This window comes from Tachysurus fulvidraco, chromosome 6 (assembly GCF_022655615.1).
Source record: "Tachysurus fulvidraco isolate hzauxx_2018 chromosome 6, HZAU_PFXX_2.0, whole genome shotgun sequence".
In the NCBI taxonomy this organism is placed as follows: Eukaryota; Metazoa; Chordata; class Actinopteri; order Siluriformes; family Bagridae; genus Tachysurus; species Tachysurus fulvidraco.
In genome coordinates this window covers 22,131,232-22,150,872 of record NC_062523.1, presented here as the reverse complement: position 1 = coordinate 22,150,872, position 19,641 = coordinate 22,131,232, and the positions used below count along the sequence as shown (strand labels likewise).

The following is a 19,641-nucleotide window of genomic DNA, read 5'->3' as shown; positions in this document are numbered from 1 at the left end:
ACACACACACACACACACACACACACACACACACACATATACACATATACACATCTCTCTCTCTCTCTCTCTCTCTCTCTCTCTCTCTCTCTCACACACACACACACACACACACACACACACACACACACACGCACAAACACACACAACACACCTCTCTCTCTCTCTCTCTCTCTCGCGCGCCCGCGCACGCACACACACACACACACACACACACACACACACACACACACACACACACACACACACACACACACACACACACACACACACACTTGCGAGGGTAAAGCCAGCCGCGAAAGCTTACGGAACCGGACTACTAACACAATAAACGCGTTTCGCGGGAAAAAAACCCTCAAAATTAAATTATGCAAGTACGCGTGAGCGGCGAAGATGGACTTTGGAAGGATCTGAGCTGCTAGTAGTTGAATTATGTCAACACGGTGTTTTAAATCCGTATTTGTCTTTTGGGAACATTGCTGAATAACAGGCTATAAACTGATCTAGCGGAGTGAGCGAGGGCAGCGCTTGCGGCCGTGACTATGGGACAGTGATAGAAGGCGCGCGTCGTCTGTGCTGCGTTCAAGAAGAGTTGTGCAGTTTTTGTGAGACATGGCAGCGGCGATTGCGAGCGGCTTGATCCGGCAAAAGCGGCAAGCGCGGGAGCAGCATTTAGACCGACCCTCCACCAACCGGAGGAGGAAGAGCCCAAATAAGAACAAAGGTCTTTGCAATGGCAACCTTGTCGACATCTTTGCCAAAGTACGAATCTTCGGCCTCAGAAAGCGGAGACTACGGCGTCAAGGTGTGAGCAAGTTCTCATTTAATGTAAACGACATTGCAACATTCACTACCTCTTATAGAGGTATATCTATGTTATCAATATCGCCTATACTTATATAAACGTTGGTTGTATGTTGATTTATTTCATTCATGAGCGCACCAACGCACCTTTTGTGTCTAAATAGGCGGCTTTTATTAGTGGATTCGTTTATTTTTTATTTTAGTCTTATAGCAAAATATCCAGTCTGAATCCTATATAGTATAGTCATAAAAAGGACTAAGTACTAGAGTTAGAATGAAGGTTAAGTATTCTAACCAGAAAAGAGTTATTAAACTCATTTTGTTAAAGTATACACCAAAAAACAAAACAAACCAAAAAAAAAAACCCTCACTGTTAAATGGACACCTAGTGTAGTTTTTATTAATTCCTAAATTTTTTGAAGTTCAGCTGGACTTTTATTAAACAGTTTTTCATCAAGCTATAATTTACTCCCACATAGCCTACATGCTAATTACTGTGTTTCAGTGGATCTCTTTCATGTAGGCCACATGTATTCATGTGGATTAGGCCTAGGTATATTGAAAAATAAATAAAAAAACTTTGAGAGGATTCTGTAAGTGATACTGAATTTTTATTTGATTTGTTTTTATTTTTCTGACATTAAGTGCAATGTTTTTTTAAACGTATCTGTACAAGTTGTTGTCGGTGAATCACAGGTCTTGGTAGAGTGCAGGCTTTACAGCAGCAGGTGTTTCAACTTGTTGCTGTAAAGATGCTATCAGAGAGTACTGTTGGCAGCATTTAGCAAATTCCCATCTCTGTGTATATGCCAAGCAAACGAATAACTCACAGTGTTCAGTTTCTAATGTGTCGCCATAGAATTGGCAGCTTTGTGCCCATTTTTTGCTGTTGGAACCATTTTCTTTTCTCTCCGTGCCATTACTTATAGTTTGCATGTAAGCCAATGGCTTAGTATAAAGCTTCCTTATAGAACATTTAGTATTTTTTTGTTTGTTTGTTTTGTTTTAAAATTACATGGAAAGTTAGAACCACTTAATCTCGACCCACCGATCCCTAATCAAACAGTATAGAGGTGTGTGGGAATTAATATTAAAAGATTGCATAATGTATAACTTACAAACCTAAAATCATATATGAATGAATGCACATTTTTTCCGAGTATAAGCTAGTCTGTGTATTTGTTTTAGTGGTTAAAAGAATATGATAGCTACCGATCTTTGCCATTTGTTGAGCCATCGATGGAAAAAAAAGCTATAACAAATGCCACAGGTTGGTGTTATATTTCCAAATAAATCATCAGGAAAAAGATGTTGCCACAAGAGGCGGCGAATGATGAATTATCCCCGGAACGTCTTGGATATCGTGCACCTGTGACGGCCATTTTATTACATCTGGCAAGCAGCTCATGGCTGCCCTGTGTACTCACAGTGTTCGAATCTTGTGTTGAAGTATGATGAGGAGATGCTCAACTAAGCGCAATCAAGCCTGCCTCCTCTCTTAAGAATGTCACATGACTATATGAGGAGCCCCAGTGAGACGACCACTGGAGAGGCTGATTTATCATGGTTTAGGGGCTGACGGTGAGTGTGGCCACAATTGGGGGAATCTTACTGTGTCCTTGTCTGTTATTTTGGATGGAGGACCCTCAGGGAGTTGTCTCATTAATTTCCATTTGCTGTGGGATTTGGAAAATCTTTAGTGAAGGGCTTCTTCTTCTTCTTCTTCATAAAAAAAAACACCCCCCACCTTTTTTTTTCTTCTTCCCTCTCTTTTTTCACTTGCCTTGTATTTTATTTCCTCTCTCTAACATATAACCCATGCACTAAAGGGGATTAGGGCTCTGTTTACCCAGCTTTAGTTCAGCAGCAGCAGCCACAAGAAGCATGTTTTCAGCAAATAAACCTGAGCATAGTCACCATTATAGGAAGCAGTAAGACGCTAAAGCTAAGTTGCCTTCATGCCCAGGCTGGATGTAACCGGGACACTCAGGGATTTGGAGTTCCCTCCTGTAGAGAGAGCTGTTTTTCATTGCAGTGAACCGTACATTGTCTAAACGTACCCGAACGTTTGTGCACCTATCCTGGGATTGTCTAGAGATATTCAAAATATCTTGTTCATTTTATAAAGACACCTTTTTTTCCAATCTAACAGTGATTACTTGAATAGCACAACCCTACAATTCAGCATCAAATTTGCAGAATCAAATTTGCTTAAAACAAAAGTACAAGCTCGACCTGCATTTAAAGCATGCACCAGCGTGTGTTTATAGTCTTATACGAGGTCTGTTTGGAAAGACTCCCACTAAACATTACGAATAGAATGGGATGATGTATCACTTTGTCTTATTTCATTCCCTGAACTCCCAGACAAACCACTCTATTATAGAGACAAGCTCTTTTTATATGCAGAGGATTCACAAATTAGATTGCAATGAGAGACTGCTTTTGTACGAGCAAGTGAGGATTTGACTAGTCTTCTCTTCTCTTCTCTTCTCTTCTCTTCTCTTCTCTTCTCTTCTCTTCTCTTCTCTTCTCTTCTCTTCTCTTCTCTTCTTCTCCCCTAAGCCCCCCTTTCCTCTCCACCCCTGTTTGCCCCTATTCTTTTTCTCTCTTCTCTTCTTTTTTTGAACAGATTATCTTATTTATTCTTACACTGGCCTTATTTTGCATTTGCTACCCATGTTATTTCCCTTCTGAAGCACGTCAGCTCTAAACGACACTATTAGAAAAAAAATTCCTAAGCAGTATCGTTCCTTGTTGCTGAAGTACGTCTTTCTTTCACATGGAAACCTGGATCTCATTTCATTTCAGTCATTTTAAGAACATACATGGGCTGGAATTAGATTTTAAGATAAAACATTAAAGGTACACTGTGGACACTTTCTACAAGGAGAAAGATACCGTGATGGTAAAACCCCAGCGATAAGGAACGGTACTGTTTAGTTCCCTTTTTTTCCTGAAAGCATACTGTCTATCACAGACTCCGGAGCCTTGTGCCAAATGGCTTCAAACATGAAAGGCCTCAGCCGGCCAGCAACACCAAACACAGCTTGTATTCGTTTAACGTCTCCTTTGTGCACCTATTCACTTCAGTTCTCCAGATTAAAGCAGGGATATGCCTTTGATTGCCTCCGAGCATTGTACTGTGGTACGCTTTGTACCTTTTTTGGCGTTATCTACCATTCTGAAGAGAAAGCAGATCAGAGTTTTATCCAGCTCTTAGTGCTGAGTATGTAAATTGTCTGAAAAGGAATGAAGTCTCATAGTGTCAGTAGAAAGCAGAAAGCTAACATCATGCTTGTGTGAGTGGTTTCGAACAGACACATTATGTAATGTTTGTTTATCAGTGCCAATGTAGAAAGTCTAGATCCATAATCGTCTGGAGACCGCTTTGTGACCTTCAGCTGACCCGAGAGATTAAATTCAAATCTGTTCTTTCGGGATACGTCACATGCCTGTGCAGTCACATCGCGTCACTGTAAACTCTGCTATGCTAATAAACAGGAGACACAACGTGACAGGTCTCCCTTAAGGCTGACTACATAATGGCTTGATTTGGCACAGCGGATTCTGATCGGTACACGTTGAGTCCAATTATACCGTTCAATGGGACGGAAGATCCCCAGTGGAGATGTGCTTCTAATCTCTGCTCATGCCATGTCTCATTAATATGTTCGACAAATTCTGAATTCACCTCATTATATTCCTCTTAGCTCCCTGTACCTTCTGGATGTTAGGTAACACTTGTAAATACTGCACTGTGCAGAGTTGTCTAAAGGAAGTCCTGCTGGGATGTTGGAACTAATTGATACCTTCCCTCGTGTCATCTTTACTTTCGGGTGTCAGAGGGCCGAATCGATCGCGTAGCATCGTGCTATGCAGAATTAAGAGCAAACCGATCTTTTTTTTTTTTTACTTTCACCAGATTTTTTCTTCTTCACTTTTTCTCCAGCTGAAGCACAACAAATTTGATTGCGCTTATATAAGTGGCAAAAAAATTCTCAAAAGCAAGAAATCCTGTCTGTTGCACGCCCACATAGCATTAAGATCTTCACAATCTGCAGTAAAAGGAGCAGCACTCTGAGATCCAAACAGCATCGGTGCTTGTTCAGTGTTCACCTTGACAACAGCGCTGCGCCTGCACGATTATGTAGGCTGGAAAAGCCCCTCACTTTTTCCAGAAGTGTCTTAAGTGGGTCAGTCACGTTTTTTGTGGTTAACTCTGCAGCTGCTGCTGTATACAGTAGAATGTGTCCCCCTTCTTTCAGATAATGGCTTCCCTCACTACCACCACCACCACCACCACCACTACATTGCTTTTTTCTCTTCTCACTTTCATTTCGTTTCTGTCTTCTTGCTGATAACATTCCATCTCTCTAAATCAGAGAAGTATTAGAACACGTCATTCTTACCTCTAAATGCCTCTTTAAAGGGTGCCTAAATTGTCACAACACTTATTCCTGATTTGCAATCACACCCTATTCAGCGGCATGTTGCTACCACTCTAAACTGTCACAGACTTGTGAGAAAAGCCTTGTGACGAGACCTTTTCTTTTCTCCCCGCAATCTTGAATGTAATCAGCCATACTGTACAATTAAGGAAGTGTCTTTTTTTATCGTATTCAGAACGTGACTAGTGTGGAATGAAACGCCTATCGTTTTACTTTTCTTCGTAAATCCATACAACCAGCAATTTGCCACTGTTGTTAGGTGCATTTTTTTGCCTAATGAGGTCCTGATGGAATAAAGTCTTTGCAGTAAAAAAAAAAAAGAAGGTTTTCATTGTATTCCATGACAGGATAGCAAGCTGGAAGCCTGAGCAGTGATCAGGATCAGATCTGTCACACTGTTTTATCTGAGAGATTGTTTCAGATCAGATATGCACATGCACTGATTCTGAAACCTCCGGCTGACGCGATGCAACCCAGTGAAAAAAAACAAAACAAATGGAAACTTCTCTATAGCAGCTCCAATACGTTTGGATGCAATTCAACTTTCTCTTGAATGCTCTGTATGCCACATTCTGCACAAGTGCATGTTAACCATGCCCTGAAATTTGATTTGTTCTTTTTTTATTTTTAATTAATTAATTGATTGATTGATTGATTGATTGATTGATTGATTGATTGATTGATTGATTGATTGATTGATTGATTGATTGATTGATTAATTACTTTTTTAATATAAACACTTTCAGTGCTAACGCAGTAATGTGACAGATACATTTGCACATGTGGTAAATTCCTCAGAAAAGTTGTATGGCAAGAGATATCAAATTTTATCCCAATACGTTCTACTCTTACAGTGTCAGTTCCTACATGCTCTGCTTATTTATATATTTGTTTGTTTGTTTGTTTGTTGGCTTCTTTGTTTGTTTATATTTTTAACCAAAGAAACGAACAACACACAACAAATTCTAGCTTTTCTTAAGAGTTCAGATTTTAAAGCATTTGATGACTGATAATATTTTTATATTTTTATATTTATATTTATATTTTATATTTTTATATTGATTTTAAATTCAACATTTAAATATATTTTATATTTTATAGATTATATTATAAATTTATATATATATATATATATATATATATATATATATATATATATATATATATATATATATATATATACAAGCTTATTTCTTTTCAATAGTAATTTTTAATTATAGGTTTTATATATATAATTTATAAAGGTTTATTTTTTTGGTTTAATATTATATTAAATGTGAACTAAAGGTTTGAATTGATTATAATGGTATAATAATGGAATTTACTAATAATAACTGGTAAAGGAAATGAAATAAGCAGGACTTACAGGACATAAACACTGCTAGCAGTGAATACACTAGAGCACCGTGCACTGTTGTGTTCTCAGTTAAGGTTTAAACAAACCCCTAGTTAAAAGGACGTCTGGATTTCCCTCCTGCCTTTATAAACCCACACACACTCACACGCTTCAGCTTGTGGGGCAAAGAAACTCTTTAAAACACTGTTCATACTGTGTATTAATTATGCACCAGCAATTAACTCTAGCTGAAAAACTGTGTGTGAGTAATACAGGTCCAAGTGTCTGTCTGTCTTTCTTTCTTTCTTTCTTTCTTTCTTTCTTTCTTTCTTTCTTTCTTTCTTTCTTTCTTTCTTTCTTTCTTTCTTTCTTTCTTTTTCATATTTATCTTTTGACCTGTTGTTTTTCTATCATTTGTTAAACATAAATTTTGAAGGAGATTTTTTTTGAAGGACAGAAATGGTTTTATGGATGGTTTCCATTTCTTAAAGGCTTCTACTTGGAACTTGATAGAGAAATACTAGAAAAGCCCCAGAGAATCTGGAAAACACATAGAAATGAGACGAATTTAGGGTGTAAATGTGTGTGCTGGTGTTAATGTTGGATTTCCATGACCTCCTTTTAAGTGAGCTCTCCCCTTACTTATGCTTTTTCTCCAGGATGTTTACCTACAAGCTTACACATTCTGCAGTATAATCATGAAGCATAGTGTGTTTGTGTGTGTGTGTGTGTGTGTGTGTGTGTGTGTGTGTGTGTGTGTGTGTGTGTGTGTGTGTGTTTACATTCGTCCACATGACAGATTTTCTTTACTTTCCTTTACACAAAAAGCCTTGTGGTATAAAAACAACCTAAGTAATAAAACAACCTAAGTGGGACTGACACACGCACACACACACACACACACACACACACACACACACACACACACACACACACACACACACACACACACACACACACACACACAGTTACCCTGTAAATACAGCAAAACTGATATGCACTCAGGGAATATTGAATATTTCCTTTGTCTCTGTCTCTCTGTCCCCATCAGAGACAGTCAGAGACATATTTTTCCCCTCACTTTTAAACTCTTCTACTCTCTCTCTCTCTCTCTCTCTCTCTCTCTCTCTCTCTCTCTCTCTCTCTCTCTCTCTCTCTCTCTCTCTCTCTCTCACTCTCTCTCTCTCTCACACACACACACACACACACACACACGCACACACGCACACACACACACACGCACACACACACACACGCACACACACACACACACACACACACACACACACACACACACTGGTTAAGGTAGTGAGCCTCAGGGGCAGCTGAGAAGTAAATCAGAAGTAATAAGAGATGACAGTTCTTCAGTTACAGCCTTCAAACACACACACACACACACACACACACACACACACACACACACACACACACACACACACACACACACACACACACACACACACAAACACACACAGCTCTGCTAAAATATTGAGCCCTGCTCTGAAATAAAGTAGGTCCTTGTTTCTTATTTGATATTTTGACCTCAGTGCAGTGGGCAGTAAGAATCAAAGCAGGCTTTGCTGTTAAAACAAGCACATTTATTTATTTATTACATTTAATCATTGTGTACAGAGAATAAGCTGCTCAGAGCCAGGACGTGTATAGAGCATACACATACACTTTTTTGTATTGATCAGTTCTGTTTGTTTTTTTTTACACATTTAATATGTTTCATCAATTTTCAATCAATTCTCATTGATTTCTGTAATTAGACAAACCTTAACTAATGTTTTACATTTTTATTTTCAATTTATACAATTGAGAGACTCGCTCAGGGGTCCAGCAGTGGAACCTTGGTGGACCTGGGATTCAAACTCATGACCTTCTGAGCAGTTGTCCATCTTAACCACTAGGCTACCACATCCCCACATTCTCATTCTACAGACCATTTAAACGTGTCAGTTATCCTACTACGAAATGTCTTTGGACTGGGAAGTAGGAATCGAACTCTGAACCCTTAATGTGCGAGAGAAATGTACTACTAACTACTAAGCAAGTACCCTGGATGTATATCTGACTGTTCTTCCTCATATCCTCTTCCTCTTCCTCATTGGTATTATTATTTTAAACCACTGGCATTAAAACCCATTTACCATGTGACTGAATCAGTAGACACTACATCTATAGTAGTAAGCAGATGATATCTTATGGAAATCATGTGCATACTTGATAACATGGCCCACGCTGTGGACAGGCTCTTGTCCTTACCCTTCCAAAGTGGTTAAGGCTCTGGGTTGTTGATCGGAGGATTGGGGTTCAAGCCCCAGCACTGCTAATCTGCCACTGTTGGGCAATTTGAGCAAGGCCCTTAACCCTCTCAGGGGCACTGTATCATGGCTGTGGCTATGTGAAAAAAGAACATCTCTGTGATGTAATGCATATGTAACAAAATAAAGACTTCTATATATTTATTATAAAGGTCCTAGAATCTCCTTTTAATTACAAAAAGAAGGTCCAGAATTTCATCAATTGATGCTTTAATCTTTTTGCATCATATACAATAAATGTGATTCTATTAATAGGTTGACTTAGGATCTCAATTTCTGGCACTAACACACCCTCTGATGCCTCGCAGTGAGCTTAGAGGGAGACGTATGAGCTGTTTGATCGGACCGACAAACAGGACATAATGAACATGCCAGAACTTTCCAGAATAATACAAATCAATACACAATGAATTGTTCTCCCTTGTTTCTGATATTATAATAGATGATTGTACCGAATTATGAATGGTAAAACAGGGGTAAACACTGTAACACTACATTAACTCATTCTTTTTTTTTCTCTTCTCTTTACAGATCCCCAGCTCAAGGGTATAGTGACCAGGTTATATTGCAGGCAGGGATACTACTTGCAAATGAACACAGATGGATCTCTTGATGGGACCAAGGATGACAGCAGTAATTCTTGTGAGTGGATAAATTTTTTTTTTCCCTCCAGTTATTCAAATGTCAAGTTTTCTCTCACAGAAGTTGTTTATTTCTAATAAAATTATATAATATAAATATTTTTTAAGGCTGCTCGAGAAATACTGACAAATATCTGCACACTGTCAAGATGTCAAAATCCCTTTGGACAAGCATCTTTTTTTCTAATATCTGATGCTGAATAAATCTCCTTGGAATGAATGTGGAATGAAAATCAGATTTAAAGCCCTGTCATTGCATATAGATGCTTTTATTCAGCTTCGTGAGCCGGGTGACACGCTCGACGGCTTTTTTTGCTGTGGTTGAAACGTCTGCAAGATAATTAAGTAAATCAAAGTGATTTGTGATTTGGGTTTCAGTAAAATGAAACACGGTCATGATCAACTTCTTGAATTCTCTTTATTATTCTCTTTATTTTTAGACTTGAATATAATAATACATTTGGTATATAATCTCGCCTTCTTGCATTGATGAAATGGTATTGAATTTTAAGATCGCACATCCATTTTGTTGGTTCTCCTTTTGTAGTACTGCATGACATTTCAATCATTTGCTTTTTCACTTGTTTGCCCGATGCACTTGCCTGTCAAATCAGATTATACACACACTGAATAAACAAGAGGCGCAGATGAAGTGAGAGCAAGATCATCCCTTGGATTGGCACCACAACTTGGGGGGATATGTTTGTGTGTCTGTGTGCAAGAAGAAGTTGTGGCACATCAGCGAGCGGTGTATTATTAGCATATTACAGGACCTGCTTTTCCACCGCTTCAGGCCAGCTGCTTAATTTGATTTCATTTTGAAGCCATAACGAGAGAATGACAGGCAGAGTGTCAATCTTGCGCACACAAACATGCATGGCTCCTACAGCGTGCTGCCTTTTCTCCTGTGATTCACTTCGTTCCCTCATCAAATACTCGTTAATGAGTCACAGAGTCTGCGTATGGACGCCAAAAATCTGTGCAAAACAGTATAAAACTAGCCTGTTTTTAATTTTACATATAAGTACTATAAGTACTACTAGACATTTACATGTATATATTATATACTGTATACTATAACAAAAAAAACCCTCTACTCTCTTCCTTTGTCTGTCTGTCTGTCTGTCTGTCTGTCTGCCACTCTCTCTCTATCTGTCTATCTCTATGTTGCACTGTCTCTGTCTCTGTCTCTGTCTCTCACTCTAGCAGATTCAGAATCAGTATTGTGTGTAACATCTCTCTCTCTCTCTCTCTCTCTCTCTCTCTCTCTCTCTCTCTCTCTCTCACTGTCTCTATCTCCCTCTTTGCACCCACTCACTCCCTCTATGTCTCTCTTCTTGATTGTCTGTCTGTCTGTCTGCTGTTTCTCTCTCTCTCTCTCTCTCTCTCTCTCTCTCTCTCTCTCTCTCTCTCTCTCTCTCTCTCTCTCTCTCTCTGTATATATTTCTACGTTGCACTGTCTCTCTGTCTCTGTCTGTCTGTCTCTGTCTCTCACGCGCTCTCTCTCTCTCTCTTGCTCGCTATCTCTTTCTCTCTCTCTCTCTCTCTTTCTCTCTCTGTATCTATCTATCTCTACGTTGCACTGTCTCTCTGTCTCTGTCTGTCTGTCTCTGTCTCTCATGCGAGCTCTCTCTCTCTCTTGCTTGCTATCTCTCTCTCTCTTTCTCTTTCTCTGTCTGTCTGTCTGTCTGTCTGTCTGTCTCTCTCTCTCTCTCCCTTTTTATCTCTCTGTCACTCTCTCTCTCACTCTCTCTATCTCTCTGTCTCTCTCTGAATAAAATTCCTAGCATGAAGAAAAAGTTAGCTGAGCGGTGGATCCTATAAATAAACAACACTGAATATTTTTAAATATTCTGCAACATTAAATCTGTATTAATCCTGCTTCAACTTGCGCCTTTCCGATGTAGCTTTTCCTCTCCACAAGTGTGCATTACAGTTCTTACCGTTACACTTCCAGCACTCCCAGCTGTGCCACTTACACTGTGCTGCTGCCATCAGTCAGTCATACACACATTTCACCTTACTGTACCATACATTACTATAAACCACATGGACAATTGCCGCTTGCTGTCACTGTCAGAACCGCCCTTCTAGAGCAACTCAAACAATAACCGTTACCTAACAAACTCGGGAAGCAGGCTTTGACAACAAAAGAGCCTTTAAAGCTGCCATGCACCACTGCTGCCTCCAATTACTGCCTCTATGTCTACTGGGGTTAACACCACAGAGTCATCATCGTATCTGCAATGCACATGGAGTACATCTGCATTGAGGCTGCTAGTAAGTGTTTACTTGTATGGGTTGTATGGAGTGGCAGCCAGTGTAAATACAGTACACATGAAAAGAGAGGGTTGGGAAAATTACGTGTGAATAATAATGTGACAGCCTGGGAAAATGATTCACATGGGGATTTGACTATTGTATACTATATAGAATTGCAACTACCTGTAACAGGTAACATTGCACATCATTCTTTTAATTCTTAGTATTTTTATTCCTTGTTAAAAAAAACTTATCTTCTAGAAGAGGAGGAAGGAGAAGGACCCGTATGCAGGATAGCTTCAAATGAAAGGGGTTTAATAAATAATGAAGACAAAGACATAAAAGACGATAACTGAAACAATACAAATGACGACACTTAACAAAGACTAGACATAACGAAGGGGTAAACGTAACTAATGATTAAATATAAAAGACACGATGACACAATAAGGATCAGGTGTGGAGACAGGGAGGGGCAGACGAAGGCAGGGCAGACACGTGACGAGGAAGATAAACAAAAGGCACGTGGCCAAAAGTCCGGGCTGAGTCCTGACAAATATATAGATAGATACTTTTTTGATCCCAATTCAAGTGTCCAGTAGAAACATACAGTAAGAGAAATAAGATTGGATCTATCTATCTATCTATCTATCTATCTATCTATCTATCTATCTATCTATCTATCTATCTATCTATCTATCTATCTATCTATCTATCTATCCATCCATCCATCCATCCATCCATCCATCCATCTGTCTATCTATCTTAATAAATTCCATTTTTTTTATTTCCAACACTAATAAGCTTAAACTTTTACTCTTTGACAAACTTTAATGTCCAACAGTTCTAGTGTTTGGAAAGGATATTCAGTGTGAGCATGTACAGTAGTGAACGAGTCCTGGGATCATCTACAAGATCCAGGTGAGATTATCCCCTGACACATACTGTACATGTGAATCTTGGCTATAAAGTCTTGACTTTAGGGAACTGAACGGACACATGTTGAAGGTTCCTGTTTGGTGATGTGGGCTGAAATGTATGATATGTTGTTGTGTGCATCAATCCATCGGACAAACATTACTATCATAATGATTATTTATCTGTCCTTTTCCTCCAGCGTTGTTCAATCTCATCCCTGTGGGCCTCCGAGTTGTTGCTATTCAGTCCGTGAAGACAGGGTTATACATCGCCATGAATGGAGAAGGCCACCTGTACACATCAGTGAGTACCCTGTGTGTGTGTGTGTGTGTGTGTGTGTGTGTGTGTGTGTGTGTGTGTGTGTGTGTGTGTGTGTGTGTGTGTATGAGATTCATGTTTAGGGTCAAGAGAATCCATGTTATTTTTTTTCCCGGACAAATTTTGTCTTTGTCTTGTTTTTAAAAATACTTTGTTTTGAAATGACATATTTGTGTCTCTGTAATATTCAGAGTAATAATTAATGTTCAGAATACTGTATGAAGCCTGTTTCAATGCATCACATGATTTTAAGCGAAGAAGCAGTATACATTCATGCTTTTGTGTATTGCTGAAATGAATCACATTCTCAGTCTCCTGACTTTATAAAGAATCCCAGTTCTTGATTGTCAGAAATTCAGTTCAGGCCACTGCTGTGGTTTTTTTAAAATGTATTATCTTTATAGCAAATAAGTTTTCTGCTTGATTTAGTCATGGCCGATTCCCACACGTCAGACAGCATTTTTCTATCACACAACAGCAAAGGCTATGATGTGTTTCCTACAAGACACATGAAGCTTTCTGCATCGTTATGAAAATGCTGCTCATGTGACATCACAGGGCAGAAGAAGACCCTCAGAGGAAACCGCAATCTACCGCCTTTCACATGCATGAGCTCACAGACACTCATGATTGACAGGGGAATGAGACTGTGCTACCCCTCCCTTCCTGAGAGCAGTTTTTATCTGATGCGCTCCTGACCACCAATGCTCTTTGAATCTTTGGGATTCAAATTCATGATATCTGGAAGATAATGAAGATAAAGCAAACCCTTTTTTGTTTTATTTTGTGCCACTTGGGAGCCACTGCTGTGATTATTAACGCAAATGTCCAGAGAGGTTTCCTCTCTCTCTCTCTCTCTCTCTCTCTCTCTCTCTCTCTCTCTCTCTCTCTCTCTGACTGCCTGTCTTCTCTCTCTCTCTCTCTCTCTCTCTCTCTCTCTCTCTCTCTCTCTCTCTCTCTCTCTCTCTCTCTGTCTGTCTGTCTGTCTGTGCCCCCCCTTCTCTCTCTCTCTCTCTCTCTCTCTCTCTCTCTCTCTCTCTCTCTCTCTCTGTCTGTCTGTCTGTCTGATTCTGTTTGAATATGAATACAGAATCTTTGACAGCTGCAGTAGTATGATATATGCAGTAGCAGTAGTGTTTGTAACATATCTCTTTCTCTCTCTCCCTCACTCTGTCTGTCGGTCTGTCTCTCCCTCACTATGTCTGTCTGTCTCTCCCTCACTCTGTCTGTCTGTCTCTCCCTCACTCTGTCTGTCTGTCTGTCTCTCCCTCACTCTGTCTGTCTGTCTGTCTGTCTGTCTGTCTGTCTCTCTCCCTCACTCTGTCTGTCTGTCTGTCTGTCTTTCTCTCTCTCTCACCTCTGTCTGTCTGTCTCTCCCTCACTCTGTCTGTCTGTCTGTCTGTCTCCCTCACCTCTGCCTGTCTGTCTCTCCCTCACTCTGTCTGTCTGTCTGTCTGTCTGTTTGTCTTTCTGTCTGTCTCTCTCCCTCACCTCTGTCTGTCTGTCTCTCCCTCACTCTGTCTGTCTGTCTGCCTGTCTGTCTCTCTCCCTCACCTCTGTCTGTCTGTCTGTCTGTCTGTCTGTCTGTCTGTCTGTCTGTCTCTCTCCCTCACCTCTGTCTGTCTGTCTCTCCCTCACTCTGTCTGTCTGTCTGTCTGTCTGTCTGTCTGTCTGTCTGTCTTTCTGTCTGTCTCTCTCCCTCACCTCTGTCTGTCTGTCTGTTTGTCTTTCTGTCTGTCTCTCTCCCTCACCTCTGTCTGTCTGTCTCTCCCTCACTCTGTCTGTCTGTCTGTCTATCTGTCTGTCTGTCTCTCTCCCTCACTCTGTCTGTCTGTCTCTCCCTCACACTGTCTGTCTGTCTGTCTGTCTGTCTCTCACCCACTCACTCACTCACTGAAACATTAATCCTCCTTAAAACAGCAGTACAGAGCTGTAATACCCAGAACCTGCTGCAATTGTAACATCTTGCACCATGAAGTCTTACACAACAACAACCTTAGCATGTTCTAAAAGGCTCAGTAATCAACTTTAAAATGTGCTCCTGTACTCCTTCTCTCTCTGTCTCAGTCTCTGTCTGTCTGTCTCTCTCTCTCTCTCTCTCTCTCTCTCTCTCTCTCTCTCTCTCTCTCTCTCTCTCTCTCTCTCTCTCTCTCTCACACACACACACTTATTTCTTTCCTGCGTGAATGAGTCATGTAATGGCCTGCACTCTCAAGTCCAGAGTGTTCACTGGTATTGTCCCTCATTTCTCAAAGAATGCGGCTATCATTTGATCTCAACATCCATTAGGTGCCCATTTACCCAGCAAATGCTCGAAGCAGTGCCATCATGTCAAACACGAATTCAGCTTCTTAATTTCCACTTTTTCTGTAGATTTGCATTACCTGGGAGATTTAAATACTGTGCACTTTAATATAGGCATTTTAAATAAAATGTGAAAACAAGCAGTTTTTTAGTTTTTAGTTTTTTTGTGTATGAGATATTCCACAGTTTGATTTTAGATTTACATTAAAAACAATTTTCGAATAAAAATATCTGAAATGTAGTAAAACGTATGAAATTGATTACAGCAAACAAAATCTAAGATTATTAAGTCTATTTTAGACATTATGTTTTACACATTTCTTGAGTTTTGAAATAATCCGCTCGACTGTCGGATAATTTAGCAAATTTTACGCACTTATTTCTAGAAAGAAGCTAAATTATCATTAAATAGCATAAGAACATTTAAAGCTTGAAAAATAAATATCTAGAAATAATCTTATATATGTTTATGGTCATTTTTATTATAAAATATATACCTACATACACTTGAGATGCCAGTTTTGGCACTATATACATGGCCCGGTTTTATTTTTCAGATAGAAGCGAGGATCCTAAAAACATTTCTTTTGTGTGAAACCGGTTTTAAAGTGGTGTATGCATCGTCGGGCTTTATCGCTCCGTACACTTGCTACTACTCCTTTTTATATGTTTTTAAATGGACTATTTACATCAATAGGTTGGCAGTGTAGAACTGTGTAGAACTGTGCTGTTCAAAAAAAGTCTTTGCAGCCTGTGCATCCATTGTTTAACAACTATACGAAACAAAATCCTTTTGTGTGAGAATAGTTTTAAAGTGTTTTTTCTGTTTAATTATCATTTTTAGAAAATAGGAAGCGTTCAAGCCTTTGTGCCAGAGGTCAGAAAGTTGTGAGTTCTTAACTCCCAATTCCCAACTCTACCAAACTGCACCACTGTTGGGTTTTTGAGAAAAGCCCTTAATCATAAACATCCTGGTTGTTTGGTCACCCTCAGCTGCTCCTGTTAGGGGTTGACACTGCGGATCATTGATCTGTATATTTGATTCAGTGCAGGTTTTTACACCAGTTGTCATTCCTGCTGTATGCCTTACAATTCATCCAGGCTTGTACAACCCATGTCACCGGGGTCAGTTCCCTGGGAATCAGAGAATCGAACCCAGGCCATGGCAGTGAGAGCATTGCATCCTAATCCTAACCGTCTAGGGACCTGTAAACTGCTCAGTTGTGTCCTGTCTTAAGTGTCCATTGGATACAAGAGTCAGCCAAGTGAACTAATGTAACTGCAAACAGCCTCCAGTTTGTGCTTTTTCTTTTAAAGTATTAACTGTTAATTAATCATATTACAATGAACCAAGTCTAATATTATAATTAACACTATTTTAGACATTCTTTTTTATACATTTTTAATATAGATTTAATATACAAAATAATTTCGAAAATAATAAAAGCACTTCATGCATCTACATATATTTCTAGCATAAAATAAAATGTAACAAGATCCAGAAATAGACTTAATAATCTTCCATGCAGTTAAAGGTAATAGGATAAGAAATACTAGAACATTTGCAGAGTATGGCAGTATGCCCTTATATTCACTAAAGTTCATTTATACTTTGTGCCTTAATAAAACTGCGAATGCATTGGAAGCAAATTCACCACACGAGCATTGTAGCATCAGTTCAGTTATCAATAAAAAAAAAACCTAGTTCGTAATCAATCAAAAACAAATGGTCCCGGTCGAATGACTACTTTGTATCTCACGCCTCTATTCTTTCTCTCTGACGTGAATGTGAGAGGATGGTGACCCCGTGGAACAAAGTGAGCAGATTTCTTTGAACATCTTGCTTCAGCATCACCTTTTTTTTGCCTGCGAGGACATTAGGCATCGAAGGATAGAATTCAGTAATCTCCCAGTGGACACTCCAGCTTTTGTTTAAAGGCCACGAGGATTAACCCAGTGGAATAATAATCAAGCTTGTTTTTTTAGATGGCTGTAGGTGTTTAGATAAGCATCCATGCATACTTCATGCTTCAGACTATATAGATATACAAATGAAGACACAATGTGATTAGAAACTGTTCCACAAAACATTACAGTGTATGTCTCTAGCCCAGCGCATTGTTCATGCTTATTTCCCCTGTTTCTTATGGAGTCGTGGTGTTATCTGCTTTATGTGACGGTATACTGTAGCATCCTGCTTTGAGTTCTCTGGCGATTCACGGACCGTCGTCCTTCTTCTAAGTGCCTCGTCCTTCGTCCTTCCTCCTCTCAGTGGTGGTGGTGTATGAGTCGTCGGGCTTTATCGCTCCGTATACTTGCTACTACTCGCTTTTATATGTTTTTAAATGGACTATTTACATCAATAGGTTGGCAGTGTAGAACTGTGTAGAACTGTGCTGTTCAAAAAAAGTCTTTGCAGCCTGTGCATCCATTGTTATACTATACGAAACGAAATCCGTAGAGATTTTACTAGGCATTAAGTATGAAAGCCTACTGGCTCTGGCTGTAGTGCAGTGTGCATATATGTTGGGGCTGATAAATTTGTGTCGGAGAAAGAAAAACACATTTCTGATCAAGCAGAACCGTCATGAAAAGCACAGCTTACTCTTTACATACAGTGCAGCATGATTTGATTATTTCTGGTGTGTGATTTGCTTGTTTTAGTGGATCAGCTTTTTCCCCGGTGACGTCTGTTTCTTGGAGATGGCTGACTTGACTCAAATAATGGGTTAAAAATGTAAAATTAAATACAGCTTATCTAAATGAACCAGGTTCACTGTTTGGCTTGTATTCTATATGTGCCTCGAGCCATTCTGCATGGAATTATATTGAAATACCGTCCTACAAAAATGTACTGTAAAGAAGGAAAATTGCCAGAATGGATCTGTTAAACTTTCTGATTCCTCTCTTTAATAGATTTAAAATAAAGCTTAAAAAAAAAAAAAAATATATATATATATATATATATATATATATATATATATATATATATATATATATATATATATATTCTGAGTGTCGCTCTTCATGCAGTTGAATGTAGAGTTGCCTTTGAGTACTTTACTGTGCGTGTAGTTTATTTTCTTTACTATCTGCCTGTTTTTTTCACTATCTACTATAGACTAGTTGATTTGTAGTCACAGCAGTAACTAGTGTATGCGACAGCCAAGTAAAACTATAAGGTGCCTCATCCATGCATTTGCCTTTATACAAATATTTGGATAAATTCTTGGGCTATGGTGGCATAGTGATTCGTACAGTACTGTATGTTTGCCTCGCTCCTGCATGGTTAAGGTTTGATGGGACCTCTTTTCTCTGTCCTTGCATGTTTCCCTCTGCTTCAGAGGTTTCCTTCCAGTACTCTTGTTTCCTCCCTCAGTCAAGACATGCATTGTAAACAGGTTCTCATTCCATAGTGTATGTTTGTGTGTATTTGTGTTTTTGTATCCCGTGATGGGGTTGGTAACTTCTCTGGGCTTGTGCTCAGAGTCCCCTGGGATAGACTCCAGGCTTCTGTGACCCTGTATGGGATAAACACTAGAGAAAAAACATGAATGGATGGCGATGGATGGATGGATTTATTGCCACTAGGATAAAGCTAAACACTTCTAGAAGTTCTATCTACTATAATGCTAATAGAGAAATTGGATTGCATTATGTTCATATTAAGAGTGCACATAGTGGATACTATATAAATGACTTGTGGCTTTATCAATCCTTGTTATTTAGCTATGAATATATACAAGAGTTTTTTGTTTTATTTATTATGCTGTCCATTTAAAATGTGCACAACACACAGAAGGTCAGGTGAGCTATGCGTCCTTGCAGGACAGCACATCACATTTAATTGCCATACAAAGAGAGAAACAGCTCACATGGGATCCTTTGTTACACATTTTCAAAGCTGTTAAGAATCGCTGTGTGCTAGAGTAGGCACAAAAGTAGGCACTCTTTGCTTACTGCATCTAATGAGACGACTGCGTTCGTGTGTCGCACTGCAGCTTATCAAAGTCAGGTGATGTAGTTAAGATCTCGGCTGTCGCCTTCAATTTAGACTTTGATTCAAAGAACACAGGCATTTAACTCTGCTTCTTAAAAAGGAGTGCTAGCAAATGGTGCAGTCATAAATGAGCCTGTTTTGCAACAGGCTGCGCTGTGGGTTTGAAGTTTTGTTCTGTTTAGTAAATACAAAACAGTTACCATGGTGTACGATCAGTTTATTAACCCAGTGAGATTTTGTGCTGTCATGAGCTTTGACTTTTGCTTTGACAGCCCTTTTT

At 39.3% G+C, this 19,641-nt stretch overlaps 1 protein-coding gene across 2 annotated transcripts in view; it reads left to right on the top strand.

The window, feature by feature from the left end:
• Nucleotides 1-19,641, top strand: part of fgf14 (fibroblast growth factor 14) — a 135,133-nt gene that overhangs the window by 85,619 nt on the left and 29,873 nt on the right. The window contains exons 1-3 of one of the 2 annotated variants that reach the window (XM_047815391.1): nucleotides 182-805; nucleotides 9,450-9,560; nucleotides 12,939-13,042. In XM_047815391.1, the coding sequence (XP_047671347.1) occupies nucleotides 613-805; nucleotides 9,450-9,560; nucleotides 12,939-13,042 (408 nt within the window). In that variant the 5' untranslated portion in view covers nucleotides 182-612. Of the gene's footprint in view, nucleotides 1-181; nucleotides 806-9,449; nucleotides 9,561-12,938; nucleotides 13,043-19,641 lie in introns of those variants that run through there. The other variant, XM_047815392.1, reaches the window with a different exon arrangement.